Source organism: Trachemys scripta, chromosome 13, assembly GCF_013100865.1.
Source record: "Trachemys scripta elegans isolate TJP31775 chromosome 13, CAS_Tse_1.0, whole genome shotgun sequence".
In the NCBI taxonomy this organism is placed as follows: domain Eukaryota; kingdom Metazoa; phylum Chordata; order Testudines; family Emydidae; genus Trachemys; species Trachemys scripta.
This window is the reverse complement of record NC_048310.1, coordinates 2,517,055-2,537,231: the sequence shown is the minus strand read 5'-3', so window position 1 is coordinate 2,537,231 and position 20,177 is coordinate 2,517,055. Positions and strand designations below refer to the sequence as shown.

The following is a 20,177-nucleotide window of genomic DNA, read 5'->3' as shown; positions in this document are numbered from 1 at the left end:
AAGGGTGTGGGGTTTGTTAGGAGAGGATTAAAGGGAAAGACGGAGGGGCCCCACATTGAAAGGATGGAGGTGAGAAGAAAAGGGGAAGGGAAGGGAAGGAAGGGGAAATGGAGGATAGTGTCATTCCTTCTCTCAGTTGTTTAAAAATTACATTGTCCAGAGTAATAGGCTGTGAATGTTTATTGTGCTGGTACTTATCAGAAAAGAATCCCAGACACAACCTTCCAGGACAGATGTTCGTGACCAAGAATTGGAAAGTTGGTCCATCAATCCGAGGGTCAGTTTTACCATCACGCTCTTAACTGATTTCTTTCACTTAGAGAGCAACTGAGCAGATTGGTTTCTTTCAGATGAACTGTAAAAATAACATTATGCAACACTGTCTGAACCAGTCTGAGAAACTACCGCGTTACAATGGGGGCTGTCTAGTTATCTGAGTGTGAGTCTGGTTTACTGCGGAAGTAGTTTTAACTCTACGACCTGGGTTTTAAATGTCTGGTGGTTGTTTCTTTTAAACTCTAACCTTATTGAAAGCTAATAGGCAGACACAATGGTTGATGCTAATATCTTTATTATAATGTAATATTTTGATCTAACATATAACATTTGACAGATGACTTCCTTTGTCATTCTGACGTCCATCCTCCAAATGACACAACAGGGTAGGTTCCTCCACAGTCCAACTTTCTGATACAACGTTGGTGTAAGGAAAACCGCCTTGCTTGCATCTATTTGTTGCTACTTCTTGCTCTCTTGCTTGAGCAGGATTTTTTTTTTTTAAACAGAGGACGGAATCAGAGTGTATATTTGTGGGAATAAAATAGAGAACCCAGTTTCTCAAAGGCAAATCTCTTGAGTTTTCTGATTAGCTTTTCTTCATCTGCTAAAGAGCTAGTAATGTGTAGGTCTTGTTCTGTGGCCAGGTACTAGAGATGGTAACGTACAGGGGTATTTCCTCCAGGGCTTCAGAACGGTTCTAGTGTTGAAATACAATCAGCTACACACTGAAACACACTTTTGGCATTGTAATCCTTCCCCAGCTGCCCTCTTCCACAGGGACAGCAGATGGCTTTGCATTGAGACACTAGATGTTTCCTCATTGAAGGGTTGTTTTTGATCTTTGTGTGTAAGAGTAGGTGTTGTGAGCTGCATGTGTTGCTGTGGTTAGTGTGTGTACAGTAACAGGCCGTATTCCCCTGGGAAGCTTCACTTGTGACCCTAATGGTTTCTATCAGAATGTACTTCTGTCTGTTTCTACTTTAAAGTGGAGCTTTGACTAAATCTAATCAATATTTTGCATTCCATGCGTGAAGAACCAGATGTTAGAAGTTTCCTATTGTTGGAAGGCAGGGTGGGAGGGCGGGGGTGAACAGCCCCTCCAGATTTCCTGAAATCGATGTTCTCTGAACGAAGTTGGTTAGTTTTCTTTAGGAACAATATATTCTTTTGATTTTTTTTCAAGATGAATTATCGTCTAATGAAAGTTCTTGTTTAGTCTTTTGAATTTGTGCTTTGTGTAAGGGAAAATTCTCATCTGGGAAAAGCTTTACTACACGATGGGCCATTAACTGTACTTATCTATCTGTGTGTTTCAGCATTTTCAGTAACGCCCCAGCTAAAAATTGCAGGTGTGTGACTTTCACCCACTTCTCTCCTCTAGTGTAATTCTGCAGTAAAATCACAGTACTGACCTCTGTTGGTTTTCCATGGGAGACTGATGTAGGTCACACAGGATTTTGACTTCACTACAGGATGCAGCAGCAAGTGATGCTGGCCTGAGAGGGCAGGGTTTCTGACTACAACCCACATCCTTAGAACGGGGAACACCACAAATGAGCCACATTTATTAAGTTGTTTTAAATATATTTTCCCCAGGATGTAAGCCTCCTCCCCCGTCAATCAAAGCACTGAAATTGTGCCTCTGTCTCCCATAGAGACCATGTCTATAATACTTCTCTGGAATCTTGCATAGTGGTAGCAACACTCCCAGTCAGGAAATACCTTATGAAAGGCTTGGAAGAAAATCCCCCAATGTCAGGTTATTCTGGAATTGCCCTCTTGGGGTTTCTTGCACCGTTTCGAAGCAGCTGGTACTTGTTTCAGTCGGAGACAGGAAACTGGGCTAGATGGTCCAGGTTAGCAATTGCTACATCTGTCTCTGTTCATTCAGGGTCTTAGAATTTGAAATTTGTGCCACCAGGAGTTAAGAGGCTTCTGCACTCAAGGGAGCAAATACTTTTCTTGTAGCCCCATTGAGCAAGAAATCCGGGGCTGGTGGTAGGAGTGTGTTGCAGAAATCTGAGCTGGGCAGGACAAGGCACTGGGCTGGTTGAGCTGGGCAGGACACTGTCAAATCACTCCTCCCTTACGTCTTCTTTTGTTTTTTATATCTGAAGCAATTGCTCTTTTTCTGGCTATAGCGTAGGCTAAGTTAATGCACAAAGACAGTAGAGATAAGAGCAGAGGAAAGAAGAGTAAAATGCCCACGAGAGAGAGAGAGCTCGGGAAAGTTTCTTTGAGGGCACCAGAGGGATTGGTGCCTTGGTGGATTCTTCAGATAATACAGTGAATGTAATTAAATACATTATGATCCCAAATGAGACTATTCTAATTAGCTGGATCAGGAATAAATTTGTTCTCTTCACCCACCCCTTCTGGTCAAAAGCAGCAGCTCTAGCTCCTATCCAGTTTTAAGCATGTCCTTGGCTTGGAAAGATTGTTGATCTCTTTGGCACCTTACTGCAGATCCCTGTGATCCAGACATAAAGAGCTGGGTAATGTGTGTCTTTAGCAGGACATCTGTACCCCAGCCATCGCTGGCAGGTACAACGAGACAGCTGTCTGAAGTCTAGGATAACCTCTCCTCATATAGGTAATGCTTTTTGGTGACAGAACTTGAGAATGCAGCCCAAGATTGGTTGATGTAAATTTCCCCCAAGTAGAACAAATGGAGAAGAAGGCTTTCCTGGGCTGATCTAGAAGGTGAGGAGCATGTGTTTGTGGTAAGAATGGACACTTTCCGGCTTGCGGTGCAGGACTTGGGTGATTGCTGAATTGCAGGTATGGGCGGTAATCCAAAAATGGCTTGGCTTGGGAATTCTTCCTTGACCTTTGACCTTGTGTCCCTGCTTCACCTCAGCGGGCAGGAACAAAATGCCATGGGGATGGGGAATGCTAGTGCAGAATATATGGGAACAGTACCAACTCTACCCAAAACTGAAAGAGCAAAGTGCGGCTGTGCTACGGCCCTCTGCATAGCTGAGAGGGTGAATTCTTGCCTCTGTCTTTCTCTAAGAATTCTTTGTTCCAGCCTTTGGGATTCACAGCAATGTGGTAAATTACATTTATCCCTTTCCCCAGTGTCCTGGAGACTCCGTGTCTGAGAACTGACAGGTTTCATTTGCTGATCAAGGGGGGAAAACTGTCCTCCACTGGCACTGGCTGGCTTGGCTATGAGATCTCGGTTTGGGAGGGGGATGCTGTTCTATAGCTTACTCTGAATTACTTGAAAAGGAGGTTGTTGCTAGTGCACTCAGTCTCTGGCCATTGTCTGTCCCTACCTACATCCAGCTCTACCAGGTCATCCTACGTCTTTCGTCCATTTCCAAGGGAATGGAATCTGGGGTGGTAGGCATTAAACCTTCTCTTTACAAACAAAAAACCCTGGGATGCACATACTCACCAACTCTGCTCTCATGGGCTCTTTCCAAGGTCCCTTGGATTGTTCATTGCAATCAAGGGCTGCTTCTGTTTTAGTCTTCTAAGTTTTAGTTGAGCATTTATCAGATGTAATTCTGTCTGTTGGACATAAGATCAGAGCTCCCTCTCTGATTTCCTCCCTGGAGCAGCTTTATTGAGAGAGACTCTTGCCAAATTCCACACATAGGTTGTGAACAGTTTTTAATGTTGGATTGGTCATTTTCTTTCAGTGAAAAGGCTTGATCTCCATTGCTGCCGCTATACTGTTCCAGCACATGCTTATCTCCCTGACGACTTTCCAGGGAAGCAAAGAGTGGGAAGTTCTGTTTTAACATCCACAGGTGCAGGGAGACATGGATTTCAACTTTCTTCATCATTTACTACTTTTTTCCCTCATCTTCTCCTCTCCCTCTCTTGGGACAGCCCCAATCCCTAACATCTGTAGCCTCCCGCAAGACTTCAGTGCCTTTCAGTGATCAGCTGTGGGAGAGGAGCACTGAAGCCCGATGCACATGGGGGCCCCCATCAGCCTGATGTTGTGTGGTCACGTCAAATCCCCTGTGTAGGCAGGCCGCCAAGTGAGGGACACGGCAGAGGAGGGATGGAGGCACTCAGTATCTGCAAGGATGTGTGTGATAGTGGGCTCACTTCTTTCACACGTATGATGCTCAGCTCCCTGACTTCTGTTTGCAATAGTGGACAGCCACAAGCAGTGAGTTATTGATGGCTTGTGTGGGACTTTGGATCAAAAATGAAGGTTGACCCTTACGATCAGTTACAATTGCAGGGTCTGCAGAGATGGTTTTCGGTGGGATTCAGTGGCTGAGGTATCAAGAGCTTGTCCTGTGCTGCCCTGACCACAGAAACATCATCTCACTGCAGTGCAAAAAGCAGCCTTTCTCTTGGTTCAGATCCACCCTTCAAATGCCCTTTTCCACCAGGCCTATGAAAGATAAACTTTGAGAGAGGTCCGTTAACAGATCCAATCATTTTAAAAAAGAAACTCTGGAGTTCTTGATGGCCCTTTTAGTCCTCCAGTGCAGTTTGTAGCTGAAGTGTTTTGTCTGTACTGTTAGATTACAGTCTCCGGGGGCAGGGAATGTGTGTTTTGTACAGTGCTGAGCACACTGGCAGCCCATTAATAAAAAAACAAACCAAACAGTCATATGCCCACTTGTCTCGCTCCTCTGCCCAAAGTCAGCCCAGCCTCTCTCTAAATACCATTGCTGTCAGTCAGCACAACAGTGCCAGGAAATCCCCATTCATGGTACCTTCATAGTATTCTCCACAGAGGAAATTCTTGCTCTTGTTCTTGTTCAAGGTGTGTTTCTGCTACTGAGTTTCCAAGAAGCCTTTCTGCAGCTTGAAGTACAGTAGCCCATATAGGCTGGGGATGAGTCATTTTCTAACTCTGTCACTCATGTGTCTCTGCTTTGTTCTTCACAGCACCTTCAGCATCATGAGAGCGGGGTTGAGGGCGAAAGCTGCTATTATCACTGTGTCCTCTGTAACTATTCCACCAAGGCCAAGCTGAACCTTATCCAGCATGTGCGCTCCATGAAACATCAGCGTAGTGAGAGCCTGCGCAAACTGCAGCGCCTTCAGAAGGGCCTCCCTGAGGAAGAGGAAGACTTAGGTCAGATCTTCACCATCCGCAAGTGTCCAGCTGCTGATGCCGGTGAGTGGCATTTCTTAGCTATTGCTATTGACTGGTGTATGTTCTGATATTTGATTTGGAGAGTTAAAGAGTTCGTAGAATTTCTCAGCCAGCTTCAGAATTTCCTTGTCATGGTCTTTCTCCCTCTTTCAAGGTGATAGTAGCCTTACAAGCCCCAGTCAGGATCAGAGGCCCATTGTGCTGGGTGCTGTACCAACACATCAGAAAACGTAATCCCTGCCTCAAAGAGCGTACAGTGTAGGGCCCCGACCCTGTGAAGACTTGAACACATGTTTATTTCCTATATGGGAGTTGTCCCATGGGCTTCAGTAGGACTAATTGCATGTGTGAAGTTAAGTACACGCATAAGTCTTTTCAGTTTGGGACCTAAAATAACTAGGGACATAAGAGGATGAGGGATAAAATCAAATTCAGTCAACTTTCATAGGTGGATATTTGCATTTTTTCCAGATAATTATAAATAGGGCCCTACCAAATTTACCGTCCATTTTGGTCAATTTCACGGTCATAGGATTGTAAAAATCACAAATTTCATGATTTCAGCTTTTTAAATCTGAAATTTCAGTGTGCTGTATTTGTTGGGATTCTGACCCAAAAAGGAATTGTGGGGTGGTCATAAGGTTATTGTAGGGGGTGTTGTGGTACTGCTACTCTTTCTTCTGCGCTGCTGCTGGCGACGGCACTGCCTTCAGAGCTGGGCAGCTGGAGAGCGGTGGCTGCTGGTCAGGAGACCAGCTCTGAAGGCAGAGCCGCCGCCAGCATGGGATGGTATTCCCACCCTTACTTCTGCGCTGCTGCTGGCGGAGCGCTGCCTTCAGAGCTGGGTGCCCGGCCAACAGCCACCGCTCTCCGGCCACCCAGCTCTGAAGGCAGCACAGAAGTAAGGGTGGCAATACCACAACCCCCCAAAATAACCTTGCAACCCTCCTGCAAATCCCTTTTGGGTCCGGACCCCCAATTTGAGAAATGCTGGTGTACCCTGTGAAATCTGTATAGTATAGGGTAAAAGCACACAAAAGATCAGATTTTACGGGGAGAGATCAGATTTCACGATCTGTGATGCATTTTTCATGGCTGATTATAAATAAGGGTCAGCTATGCCATGTGCCCCTCACATCTTCATTCACTGATTGATTTCCTCTGGGTATTGCAGCAGAGGTGGCTCTTGAGGGGGGGTTTGGAGGAGGAGAGGAGAGTGGCCTACAGGCTGGTTCTGAAGGAATGTTCCATGTGTAAAGGGCAGTGTGGAAGAAGGCACAGTGATGTTTGTGAGAGACACTGGAAGGGAGCTGGAGGAGGGGTTCAGCAGGGTGCATAATTAGGGATGGCAAGAGAACAGGAATTCTGTTTCACAAAAGTTTGTTGAGGTTTGGACATTTTTGTGTTCTGTATTGGAATGAAACCAAGACCTTGCAAAACTGTGTGTGTGGGGCCCTTAACATCCCAGAATAGCCAATAGTCAGGCCACTCACCTGTATTATGGGAGACACAGGTTCATGTCCTTGTTCTGCTTGATTCAGAGCAGGGTCTTGAGGGGTTTCCTATGTCCCAAGTGAGTGCCTGTGCCACTGGACGACTGGCTGTTTCTCTCTCTCTGCTTTTGACCAAAAATTCCATCCTGGGCCTCAAAAACCTTTCTGATGAAAGTTTTTTGTTTTTGACTAATTAGCATTTTCTGTTTGTTTGTTTTTGTTTTGTTTTTTTAAAGTATTTGTGGAAAGATCCCTGACCAGTCCTATCATAGGGACTGATCTCAGGGTGCAGTCATCAAGACAGGGTAAACATCTGGATGAACGCTTACATTGTGTGGATAGAAAAAAAAATGCAGATCTTAGAAATGTGTTGGTGGATGAAGGGTTTGGTGGTTGCTGATATACATGTTGATCAAAGAGGAACTAAAATGCTTGAAAATACCTGAATAAGCAAAACAAAAGATCTCAAATCATTCAGGGTTAAATCTGGTTTTATAACCCGAGTAACCAGTCTGCAGGCTCAGGGGTTCTGTGGAGGCTGAGAGGAGGGAATCAAGCACCTCACAGTTCACAACAGCAGTGAAAATATACTGTGACTGCCACACTAACCCCGAGGCTGCAGCTCCTTGGCTTTCCTTTTGTGGGTGAGAGGAGATTGCTGGAGGCGATCTCGTGCTCCACCAGAGAAGACCTTTCAGTTTCCCAGTACAATGTATGGACGTGTAATGTACGACTCTGTGTATTTTGTAGCACATGTGAGTTTGCTAAAGGTGAAATGAAAAAGAATGACTTGGGCCCTTTATGCTATGTAAAGAAGGGTTGAAAGCCTTTTTTAAAGCAACACATTTTCTTTTTCTTGTACTTTTACTTTAGAAGTTCAAGACTTATCTGTTTTTCCTGGAAGACTTTATGAATTAATGGAGAACCATTAGGATTATGACATCACAGTAGGGTGACCAGATGTCCCAATTTTATAGGGACAGTCCTGATTTTTGGGTCTTTTTCTTATATAGGCTCCTATTACCCCCAACCCACGTCCTGATTTTTCACATTTGCTGTCTGATCACACTACATCACAGGTACTGAAGAAGTGGAACCTGACTAGCTGAGAGGGAAAGGGAATTTTGGAGAGTTTAAAACTTGTATTTTTTTCAACACTTATTTAACTAAAAGTCTTACAGACATTGGGGGAAAATCTCCCTTTGTTAAAGATTCAACAATCCTAGAATCCTAGAACCAGAGGGTTAGAGGGACTGCAAGGGTCATTCTAGTCTAACCCCCTGCCAAGATGCAGGATTTGTTGTGTCTAAACCATCCAACAAAGATTGCTATCCAGCCTCCTTTTGAAAACCTCCAGTGAAGGCGCTTCCACCACCCTTAGGCAGCCTGTTCCACTGGCCTACTGTTCTTACAGTTAGGAAGTTTTTCATGAGATTTAATCTAAATCTGCTCTGCTGTAGTTTGAACCCATTGCCTCTTGTCCTGCCCTCTGTGGCCAGAGAGAACAACTTTTCTCCATCTTTTTTATGGCAGCCTTTCAAATATTTGAAGACTGCTATCGTGTCCCGTCCCCCCTCCCTTAATCTCCTCTTTTCCAAACTAAACATACCCAGTTCCCTCAGCCTTTACTCATATGGCTTGCATTCCATCCCTTTGATTAACTTTGTCACTTGCATCTGGCTCCTTTCTGGTTTATCAACATCCTTTCTATACATTGGTGACCAAAATTGGACAGAGTACTCCAACTGAGACCTAACTAGTGCTGCCTAGAGCAGTACTGTCATCTCCCAGGACTTGCATGCTATGCCTCTGTTAATGCAACCTAATTTTTTTTTTTTTTTTTTGCAAGAGCATCACACTGTTGACTCGCATGATACACCACAACTCCCAGATCCTTCTCAGCAGTGCTGCTGCCAATCCAGTTATCCCCCATTCTGTATTTGTACACTTGGTTTTTCTTCCCTAAGTGTAGCACCTTACATTTGTCTCTGTTGAATTTCATTTTGTTGTCTGTAGCCCAGTTCTCCAATTTATGAAGATCCCTCTGAATTTTAGCTCCATCCTCTGAAGTGTTTGCAACCCCCTCCTCCCCCCAGCTTTGTGTCATCTGCACATTTGATCAGTATGCTCTCTCTTCCTACGTCCAGGTCATTAATAAAGATATTAAATAACATGGGACCCAGAACAGATCCCAGTGGAACCCCACTTGAGACCTCCCTCTAATCTGACATCATTCCATTAATAGTTACTCTTTGTTTGTGGTTGTTTAACCAGTTATGTATCTTAATGTTAGTTCTGCCAAACCTGCATTTCTCCAGCTTACTTATCATAGAATATCAGGGTTGGAAGGGACCTCAGGAGGTCATCTAGTCCAACCCCCTGCTCAAAGCAGGACCAATTCCCAACTAAATCATCACAGCCAGGGCTTTATATAAACAACAAGGAGTCTGGTGGCACCTTAAAGACTAACAGATTTATTTGGGCATAAGCCTTCATGGGTAAAAAACCCCACTTCTTCAGATGCAACACCGGACTCCTTGTTGTTTTTGTGGATACAGACTAATACAGCTACCCCCTGATACTTGGTTTATATAAATTGAACAAAAGGCCTCCACACAAAATCCTCCTGCTAAGATTTCCCAGGGTGGTCTGTGGTCTCTGCCTGCCTGTCCGACTGCAAGTGCTTAAGCAGGGGGGAGGGGGTGGCTGTTATCTTCGTGTGTTGTGCAGCACTGAACCAAATAAATAATAATGAAGAGTGTACTACAGTGCATTTCAGTGCAAGCTAAAGCTGTGTCCCTGTTGTTCCTCCGCCTATTAATAGCATTCAGGCGTTGCAGCCATCCTTTGTGTTTGCACATGGCTAGTCTGTGCTCAGGTCTTATACTGAACTCGGATCTGTGCTGTGGAGCAGTCGGTGAAAGGAGTGGCCGCGGTGGAAGAAGTTAGCAGAGCCCTTGGACAGAGGGAGGGAGGAGGGATAGCAAGGGTGCTGTGTATCTGGAGCAAATTGAAATACTCACATCAGTTTCACAGGAAATTTCTAAATCCTTTTTTGTTCTGAAATGGAACAAAATTTTAAAATTTCCTGCAAAACAAAAATCTTATTGTTTTCAATTCAAAACCAAGTTTGTGAATTTCGACCCAGAGGAGGAAATGTGAGAGTGGCCATTTTGAATTTTCTTCAGTGCCTCGGTAGGCAAGGGAAGGAATGGATAAGTTGTCCCTAAGCATCATTTGTCTTCCTCTCTCTCTAGGGCAGTGGCTCTCAACCTTTCCAGACTACTCTACCTTTTTTAGGAGTCTGATTTGTCTTGTGTACTCCCAAGTTACATCTCACTTAAAAACTGCTTGCTTACAAAATCAGACCTAAAAATACAAAAGTGACACAGCACACTAGTACTGAAAAACGGTGTGTTCTCATTTTTATCCTATAACGATGCAATAAATGGGTTGGAATATAAATATTGTACTTACATCTCAGTGTATAGAGCAGTATAAACAAGCCATTGTCTGTATGAAATTTTAGTTTGTACTGACGTGGCTAGTGCTTTTTATGTCGCCTGTTTTAAAACTAAGCTAATATTTGGGTGAGTTCATGTACCCCTTGGAAGGCCTCTGCGTACCTCGTTGAGAACCACTGCTCTAGAACAGGTACCACCTTTCTGTGTCTGTGCAATGCCCAGTATGTCTGAAAACCTCCCATCATGTAAATGATGTATTTTCCTGTCTCTGCCTGGATGTGTTTGTGTGCACACCTAGGTATTTGTGGGCTCCGTTCTATGGGCTGGTTTGCACACACTTATTTCTGTGTATAGGGGGTAGTGTGGGTGAGGCACTGAAGTGTGTGTGTGTGTGTTTCAGGAAGTGGTTCAGAGCAGGCCACCCCCCACCCCCCGGAGTGGCAATTTTGTTACCATAGCCTCCGTTCCCCCAACTATCCAATTAAGTCCCACATACCTAAGGGTTTGAATGACCATTCTCCCTTATGGGGGCTACTTCAATGAGCCATTCCAGTTGTGGCCCTCTCCGGCCCAAACTCTTTGTCCCTAGTCAGCATGGTTCTCCTCAGCACTTCATTGTCGGGGTGCAGGGTACTCTGTAGTCGTGCAGGGCTTGCTCCCTACGGACCCCTGAGCCTAACTCATCTCCTAGGAAGTGCTACCTCCATGTTTCTGTCACATGACCCTTAGTCACCTGACCAAGCAGAGGCCGGAGCTTGGGGCCTGTTGGGCTGGTAAGGGCGTGTCGCAGGCCCAACAAAGGGATAAGATTATTAATAAAACCTTTATTCACAATTACAGCATTAGCAGCTGAGTGTGGCCTTGGGCGTCGTGTCAAGTTACTCTTGTAACAACCACCTTCAAAAAAACCTTTTAATCCCTTTATTAAAGACCCAGGAAAAGAAGAGAAGCCAGTTATAAAGCATTTGGAATGTAGTGTCCAGGAAGGCTTCCTTTTAAATAATATTCCTTACTCCCTTTCCCTTCAGCGACAGAGTTTATTCCCTAGGCTGGACCCGTTTCATAGGGTTTAGACAGTGTTGACAATGGTATGAGCTTTTGTGAGGAAAAGAGGAAAAGTTTAGCTTTGATGATCTGGCACTGTTGTAGTTGAAGTTGATCCTGTTTAATTTCCATAAAACAAGACAAATGAAGACAAAAAGGGAGAAACCACCAAAGCAAAGACAGAAGAATCTGTGTGGTGTTCTGGTGCCGACTTCCACTTGCAGCCTCGCTCCTGGAGAAACACCGGCCCAGCACAGGGTTTTACCAGCCACTCAGAGTATGTCTACACTGCAATTAGACATCCACAGCGGGCTCATGCCAACTGACTTGGGCTTGCAGGCCTCTGGCTGAGGGGTTGTTTAATTGCTGTGTCAGGGGTTCCTGCTTGAGCTGCAGCCCCAGCTCTGGGACACTCCCACTTCACAGGGTCCTAGAGCCCAGGCTCCAGTCTGAGCCCGAATATCTGCACCGCAATTCAACAGCCCCTTAATCCGAGCCAGCCGGCATGGGCCAGCCACAGGTGTCTAATTGCCGTGTAGACTTGCTCCCAGGAATAGCAAACTTTTACTAGTGTCAAGAATCTAGCACTGGCTCATGGTATGTCTTGCCAGAGGTGAAGTGAGTTGTCTTGGCTGGCCAATCCGGACTCTTGTTAGACAGAAGACAAAAGGAGAGATGGGGAAGAGAAGAAATAAAGTAGGGAAGGAAAATGACACACGAGGGCGGGGGTGACATCAGGAACCAAGTCTCTCACCCCCAGGTATCATTCGGGATGGAGTAGAAGCTGGTGGAGGTGGTGATGATATAATCTGGTTTTCTCTCTGTGGCCCAACCTGGTCAGGATGTCTTTCAGAATCAGGACAGTGAAGGCCCAGTGAATGGTGCCATGGTGGATCCCAGGGTCTCAGGAGGCAGTGGCTGTTGCACCCATGATGGTAAAGCTTGCTCCTAACCAGTCCGCCCATCCCACTGCTCCCCTTAAGTGACTCCCAGATAAGCCATGTCCAAGGCAGGGTGGCAACTTCATCCCATTAAAATGAACCAGTTCTTCTTCGAGTGCTTGCTCATATCCATTCCATTAGGTGTGCGCGCGCCGCGTGCACGATCGTCGGAAGATTTTCTACCCTAGCAACACCGGCGGGTCGGCTGTGGAGCCCCCTAGACTGGCGCCTTCATGGCGCTGAATATATACCCCAGCCGACCCGGCGCCCCCTCAGTTCCTTCTTACCGCCCCTGACGGTCGTTGGAACTGTGGAGCGCGGCATAGCTGTCCTCCACTCTCCCTAGCTTTGTTCTTGTTCATAGTTGTAGTTATAGTTATAGTTATAGTTCTAAAGTTGTAGTTAAATAGTTAGTAGTTTCAAGTTGTTTTAGTTGTTATAATAGTCCAGGGGACTAAGGGGGTCGTCTCCCCCTTTCTCCCCCGGCCGCGGGCTCGGGCTCATGCCCAAAGCTCCCGGCTTCAAGCAGTGCGCCTCCTGCGCTAAACCTATGCCCACGAGCGACCCGCACGACTCCTGTCTGAAGTGCCTGGGAGAGTCCCATCAAACAGATAAGTGCAAGATCTGTAAGGCCTTCAGACCCAGGACCAAGAAGGAGCGGGACTTTCGGCTCCGGCAACTCTTGATGGAAGCGGCACTTAGTCCAGACGCTCCATCTACAAGTCAGGCCCCGGCACCCAGCGCCTCGGTGCGCAGTGCTCCGGCGGCACCGGCCACGACGACCACGCGAGTGGTGTCGGACAAGCCGCCCCGGCACCGGACCTCGTCGGCACCGCAAGCGCAGCAAGTGCCTCGACGCCGGTCATTATCCCCGGGGCATAAAAAAGCCCATAAGACGGGGACCTCCGCGCCGAAGACGCCGGCTCCCCCAGTGCCGGGGGTAGAGCCGCGTCCGCCGGTGGAGCACCGGAAACAGGTGCCTCCAGCACCGTCGACTCCGGCACCGAGGCCGTCGAGTCCGGTGCAGATAGCGTCTCCACCGAGGCCGGCGGTGATACAATGCCTCCCGTCGACTCCAGAGACCTTCACGGCGGCGAGAGACTTAATAGCTCTCACGGAGCCGGCACCGCCTCAACCACCGGCACCGACGGCACCGTTAACTCGCCCGGTCCAGTCGAGAGGGAAACCTGCACTAATCCGCCCTCCATCACAAGGGCTGGAACCTCGGCACCGATCCAGGTCCCGAAGCAGGTCCCCACGCCGCTCGCAGTCCCGGCACCGAATATCGCCTCGGCACCGGTCGTACTCGCGGCCAAGATCTTCTTCGAGACAACGCTCTACGTCTCGGCGCCGCTATGATCGTCAGCACCGATCGACGTCGAGACGTAGTTCTCGGCACCGCTATGGCCGACGCTCGACGTCGAGAGGCCGCTCCCGGCACCGGGCATACTCCAGGTCCTCGTCGAGGTCCAGATCTGACTCCCGGCACCGACGAGGTCATCGGCACCGATCGCGGCCCCGGCACCGATCGCCGGCACCGCGTAGAGATAGATCTCCGGACCGGCACCGTGCGGCACCGCAGACCGCGGGAATCGCCTCGACGCTCTCGGCACCGCCGTGGCCATCGAGATCGGTATCCCACTCATCGGAGGACCTCTCGAGATCGGCATATCCCCCTCAAGGGCAAGCCGAGGAACAGGACTTGGGCCATTGGCGGGAGATGGCAGAGGACCATTCTCATGGCCCATCTCATTGGTCATTCTGGACCCCGTGGGCGTACCATCAGGAGCAAGGGGCTCCAATACCCTCGACCTCTTGCTCGGGTCATTCCGTTAGAAGGGCCCCGGAGTCCACAATCTCTCGGCCTCCGCCAGGGGACATGGAGGCTTCCGTGTCCGTACCGCCTGACGCCCTGGACCCAGGCGCAGGTGACGCTCCGGCCCAGGAACAGGAAGACCAGGACCAGCCCTTGGATCCCGTTCCACCGGAGGCATCTTCCTCTTCTTCGCCGGACGAGGCAGTGGCGGGCACATCGTGCACGGGCCCACCTCCAATAGATCTTCGGGCTCACCAGGATCTCCTGCGTAGGATGGCCCGTAATATGGACCTGCAGGCGGAGGAGATAGTGGAGGTGCACGACCCGATCGTGAATATCCTTGGAGCGGATGCCCCATCGAGGGTGGCGTTACCCCTGATCCGCACGATCCAAACGAATGCGGATACGATATGGCAAACTCCTGCCTCTATTCCTCCCACAGCGAGAGGGGTGGAAAGGAAATACTTTGTCCCGTCTAAGGACTATGGGTACTTGTATACCCACCCCCAACCGTGTTCACTGGTGGTGGAATCAGTGAATGCACGAGAGCGCCACGGCCAGCAGGCTGCAGCGCCTAAATCAAAAGAGGCTAAGCGGCTTGATCTGTTTGGCCGTAAGGTTTACTCAGCCGGAGGGCTACAACTTAGAGCGGCGAACCAACAGGCGCTACTGAGCCGCTACAATTTTAACTCCTGGAACTCCATGGGGAAGTTTAAGGAGTTGATTTCCCAAGAGTCCAGGGAAGAGTTTGGAGCCATGGTAGAGGAGGGTAAGAAGGTGGCTCGGACCTCCTTGCAGGCCTCCTTGGATATAGCAGACTCGGCTGCGAGGACCCTGGCTTCAGGTATCGCTATGCGGAGGATCTCCTGGCTTCAAGTTTCGGGTTTGCCTCCGGAGCTGCAGCAAACCCTACAAGATCTGCCCTTTGAGGGACATGGTTTGTTCTCAGACAAGACGGACTCTCGCCTGCAGAGCCTCAAGGACTCGAGAACAATCATGCGCTCCCTGGGGATGCATGTTGTGGGCCCTCAGCGCAGACCATTTAGGCCGCAGCCTCAGCGCTTCTACCCCCCCCCGCCTCGTCAGAGACAAGACTCGGCCCGGAGGCGAGGGCGAGGTGGTAGGAGAAGGTGGACCGGCCCTCAACCTGGCCAGAACCAGGGGCCACCTAGACCACCTTCAGGCCCCAGGCAGAACTTTTGAAGGTGCGGTCGAGGACGGTGCACCAGTCATCCCCCAGGATCCAGCCCCCTCCTTTCGGGATCGTCTCTCCCACTTCCACCGTGCTTGGTCCCTTATAACTTCGGACCGTTGGGTCCTCCGCACGGTGGAAAGGGGATACACTATCCAGTTTTCTTCTATCCCCCCCTCCCACCCCCCTTCCCCGTCCCTCTTCAGGGACCCTTCTCACGAGCAACTTCTTATGCAGGAGGTTTCCACGCTCCTGGCCATGGAGGCCATAGAGGAGGTTCCGATAGAGTTAAGGGGCAAGGGATTTTATTCCCGCTACTTCCTGATTCCCAAGTCCAAAGGGGGTCTGCGACCCATCTTAGACTTGCGCGGACTCAACAAATTCGTAGTAAAGTTGAAGTTCCGCATGGTCTCTTTGGGGGCCATTATCCCTTCCCTCGATCCTGGAGACTGGTTCGCCGCCCTCGACATGAAAGACGCATACTTTCACATCTCAATTTACCCACCTCACAGACGCTTCCTGCGATTCGTGGTAAACACGGTGCACTACCAATTTACAGTCCTTCCCTTCGGCCTATCCTCGGCCCCAAGAGTGTTCACGAAATGTATGGCTGTCGTGGCAGCGTACCTTCGTCGGCAAGGGATACAGGTGTTCCCGTACCTAGACGACTGGCTGGTGCGCGGTCGCACCAAGGAGCAAGTTCAAGCTCACGTCCACAGAATAGTGCACACATTCAACGAGTTGGGCATCCTACTCAACAAAGACAAATCCACTCTAGAACCTACCCAGAGAATAGAATTCATCGGCGCAGTTCTAGACTCCAGACGTGCACAAGCCATCCTGCCAGACAACCGCTTTGGCACCATCACGAACCTCATTCAAGGGCTCAAGGCCTTCCCAACTACCACGGTGAGGTCGTGCCTTACCCTGCTGGGTCACATGGCTTCCTGCACGTACGTAACCAGGCATGCCAGACTTCGGCTTCGCCCACTTCAAACCTGGGTGTCATCAATATACCGTCCACATCGGGACAGCCTGAACATGGTGGTCACGGTCCCGAACTCGGTCCTGGCCTCCCTCACCTGGTGGCTAGATCACAATGTGGTTTGCGAGGGGATGCCATTTCACGCCCCACAACCCTCTCTGCACCTGGTCACAGACGCGTCATCTCTGGGTTGGGGCGCCCATCTCAACGAACACCATACCCAAGGCCTGTGGACTGCATCCCAGTTAGCCCTGCACATCAATGTTCGGGAACTGATGGCGGTGCGCCTGGCGTGCCAGGCATTCCTCAATCTCCTACGTGGCCGCTGTGTGTTAGTTCTCATCGACAACACCACGGCCATGTTTTACATCAACAAGCAAGGAGGAGCACGTTCGTCAATTCTATGCCAAGAGGCCATTCGCCTGTGGGACTTCTGCATCGCCCACTCAATCCATCTCACGGCATCGTTCCTCCCTGGAGTCCAGAACACTCTAGCGGACCGACTCAGCAGGTCCTTCCAGACGCACGAGTGGTCTATCCGTCCGGACATCATACATTCCATCTTCCAGAGGTGGGGGTTTCCCCAGATAGACCTGTTTGCATCTCGAGACAACAGAAAGTGCCACGTGTTCTGCTCCCTACAAGGTCGAGCTCCGGGCTCCCTCTCGGATGCGTTTCTCCTTCCCTGGAAAGACCACCTGTTTTATGCCTTCCCTCCGTTTCCTCTGGTCCACAAGGTACTGCTCAAATTGCGCAGAGACCAGGCACAGGTAATTCTGATCGCTCCAGCGTGGCCGAGACAACATTGGTACACCACACTGTTGGAACTCTCGGTTCAGACACCGATCTCGCTTCCATTATGTCCGGATCTCATATCTCAGGACCACGGTCGGCTGCGTCACCCCGACCTGCAATCACTCCACCTCACGGCGTGGCTGCTCCATGGTTCACCCAGGCAGAGCAGCAATGCTCGCACTCTGTCCAACAGATTCTGCTGAGCAGTAGGAAGCCCTCAACACGCACCACGTACCTGGCCAAGTGGAAGCGGTTCTCCTGTTGGTGCGAACAACGAGCCACGTCCCCGTTGCAGGCACCCATTCCTCTCATATTGGAATATCTCCTCTCCCTAAAACTGCAAGGGTTGGCGATATCTTCAATCAGAGTTCACCTGGCTGCTATATCAGCCTTTCACCCCGGGGAACTCGCGTCCTCGGTATTCTCTAACCCGATGGTCGTTAGATTCCTCAAGGGCTTAGACCGGACGTACCCACAACAGCGTCAGCCCGTCCCGACGTGGGACCTTAATCTGGTCCTCTCCAAACTCACAGGTCCTCCATTCGAGCCACTAGCCACCTGTTCACTTTTGTACCTGTCCTGGAAGACAGCCTTCCTCGTAGCCATCACCTCAGCAAGGCGAGTTTCTGAACTCAGGGCACTTACATCCGAGCCCCCTTATACAGTTTTCCATAAGGATAAAGTGCAGCTTCGTCCACATCCTGCCTTTCTCCCTAAGGTGGTTTCTCCATTTCATATCAACCAGGACATATTTCTCCCGGTCTTTTATCCCAAACCACATGCCACTCGCCAGGATCAACGTTTGCATTCCCTGGACATAAGAAGGGCCCTGGCCTTCTATATTGACCGCACAAAGCACTTTAGAAAGACGACGCAACTCTTCGTTGCAGTGGCCGACCGAATGAAAGGCTCACCGGTCTCCTCACAACGCCTATCCTCCTGGATTACGTCTTGCATCCGGACTTGCTATGACCTGGCAGGTGTCTCAGCACCGCACCTCACCGCTCACTCCACGAGGGCCCAAGCCTCCTCGACTGCTTTCCTGGCACATGTTCCGATCCAGGACATTTGTAGAGCGGCGGTTTGGTCATCAGTCCACACGTTTACAGCTCACTATGCACTAGTGCAGCAGTCCAGGGACGATGCTGCCTTCGGATCAGCGGTTTTGCACACAGCAATGTCTCACTCCGACCCCACCACCTAAGTTGGGCTTGGGAGTCACCTAATGGAATGGATATGAGCAAGCACTCGAAGAAGAAAAGACGGTTACTCACCGTTGTAACTGTTGTTCTTCGAGATGTGTTGCTCATATCCATTCCAAACCCGCCCCCCGTCCCCACTGTCGGAGTAGCCGGCAAGAAGGAACTGAGGGGGCGCCGGGTCGGCTGGGGTATATATTCAGCGCCATGAAGGCGCCACTCTAGGGGGCTCCACAGCCGACCCGCCGGTGTTGCTAGGGTAGAAAATCTTCCGACGATCGTGCACGCGGCGCGCGCACACCTAATGGAATGGATATGAGCAACACATCTCGAAGAACAACAGTTACAATGGTGAGTAACCGTCTTTTCTAACACAGTTCCGTCATTTCAACTATAAATGCTTCTTCCGTCTCTAGACTCTTTCAGCTCATTGTCATGCCAGCCCATCACTTTACCAGGAATTTGGAAAGACCCCTGATTACAGGTTTTCTAATTTTACAATCCACTGTGCACCAGACTACTTGTTTCCAACTTTTATTACTTTTACAAATGTTTTATATACCAGGCCAAGCTGGACTTTTGTTACCCTGAATAACTTTGAATACTGGCCTGTGCACAACAGACCTTAATGCCTTGCTGGGGCACAGTATGAGTGCTGGGATTATTACCTCCAGTTTGCATGTGTGCAGTTGGTTATTTGTGTGTATCAAAAAAGAGGTGTATAACACCCTGGGTTTGCATGTAGATATTTCCATGTGTCTATGTCTCAATCTCCTGATGGAACAGAGTGCCTGATTTGGCTTAATTAGTCCTCTAACAATCTACAAAGGTCAGGGCCAATTGCTTGTTCGTTTACATTTGTAATTGTGATGGTTCCTGATTGTACATTATTTGCAACTCATTCCCTCCCACCTCTTACAGAACACACACACACACATATACTCCCTCTCTCCCACCAACCCCTTAACACACACACACACACGCGCGCGCGCTACAGACTTCCCAGGAACTTCTGTGCCTACCATGGAAAAGAGCTTTGGGAGCTATAGTCCACTTCCTGTGGAGGGAAAATGAAGCCACTGACACCAGGCAAGAAACCCAAGTCCCATTATCTGGGAGCTTTCCTGAGCTGGATGATTTAAGATCTTTATGCTTTTCTGCTTGCTCTGTGCAGAGTTTCCTAATGTTGTAGCAGACAGGAAGATGGGCTCACATGGGATACTCAGTTAGTGTTGCTGACCAAGAACAGTGCATCTTAGGGACTAGGAGATGCTTTTCTATCTTGGATATTTTTAGGGCACCTCTCTCTATAGTATCTTAGCACATCTCTGGGCTTCTGCTATGGCTGGTATTTGTCACGCACTGCAGGTGCATTTGTTTGCTGTCACCTATGGGCCAATTTGCCTTTAATCCTGACCACTTAACAAAAAAATTCCCTAAACAATGATCAGTGAATAGAGGGAGGCTGATGAGCATGGGAGACAAAACTTCCGTAGGGTAGCCCCAGCTTCTGTGACATTAATTTCTGCAGGAGATAGTGACAATAGAACTCAGCAGTAAATTTAAATTCATTCCTTCAGCCTAGCTCTCCCCAGTAACTCCTGCATACCTCCCCACACACAGATCTCACGGGCAAAAAAATCCCTAGAAACTAACTAAGCTACTGTTTTTACAGCTGGGAAGGAAGAGTGAAGGAGGACTGTTATTTCTGTGTGCAAATACTCTTAGATATTGTGGTGGTAGCGCCATGTAAGTAGACAGGGCATGACAGAGATAAACATAAAAACTATTTTTGTCCAACCTGTGAAAGCATCTTTTCCCCAAAAGCTGCAGGTACAAAACAAGCCTTTTTAGTGCTCATCTCAGACAATTGTGCTTGAAGCTGCCATCCA

At 48.9% G+C, this 20,177-nt stretch overlaps 1 protein-coding gene across 1 annotated transcript in view; it reads left to right on the top strand.

The window, feature by feature from the left end:
• ZFHX3 (zinc finger homeobox 3) overlaps positions 1-20,177 on the top strand; it is a 279,590-nt gene that overhangs the window by 152,655 nt on the left and 106,758 nt on the right. Inside the window, exon 4 of the mRNA XM_034788358.1 lies at positions 5,146-5,377. Coding sequence (XP_034644249.1) covers positions 5,146-5,377 — 232 coding nt within the window. The remainder of the gene's footprint in view (positions 1-5,145; positions 5,378-20,177) is intronic.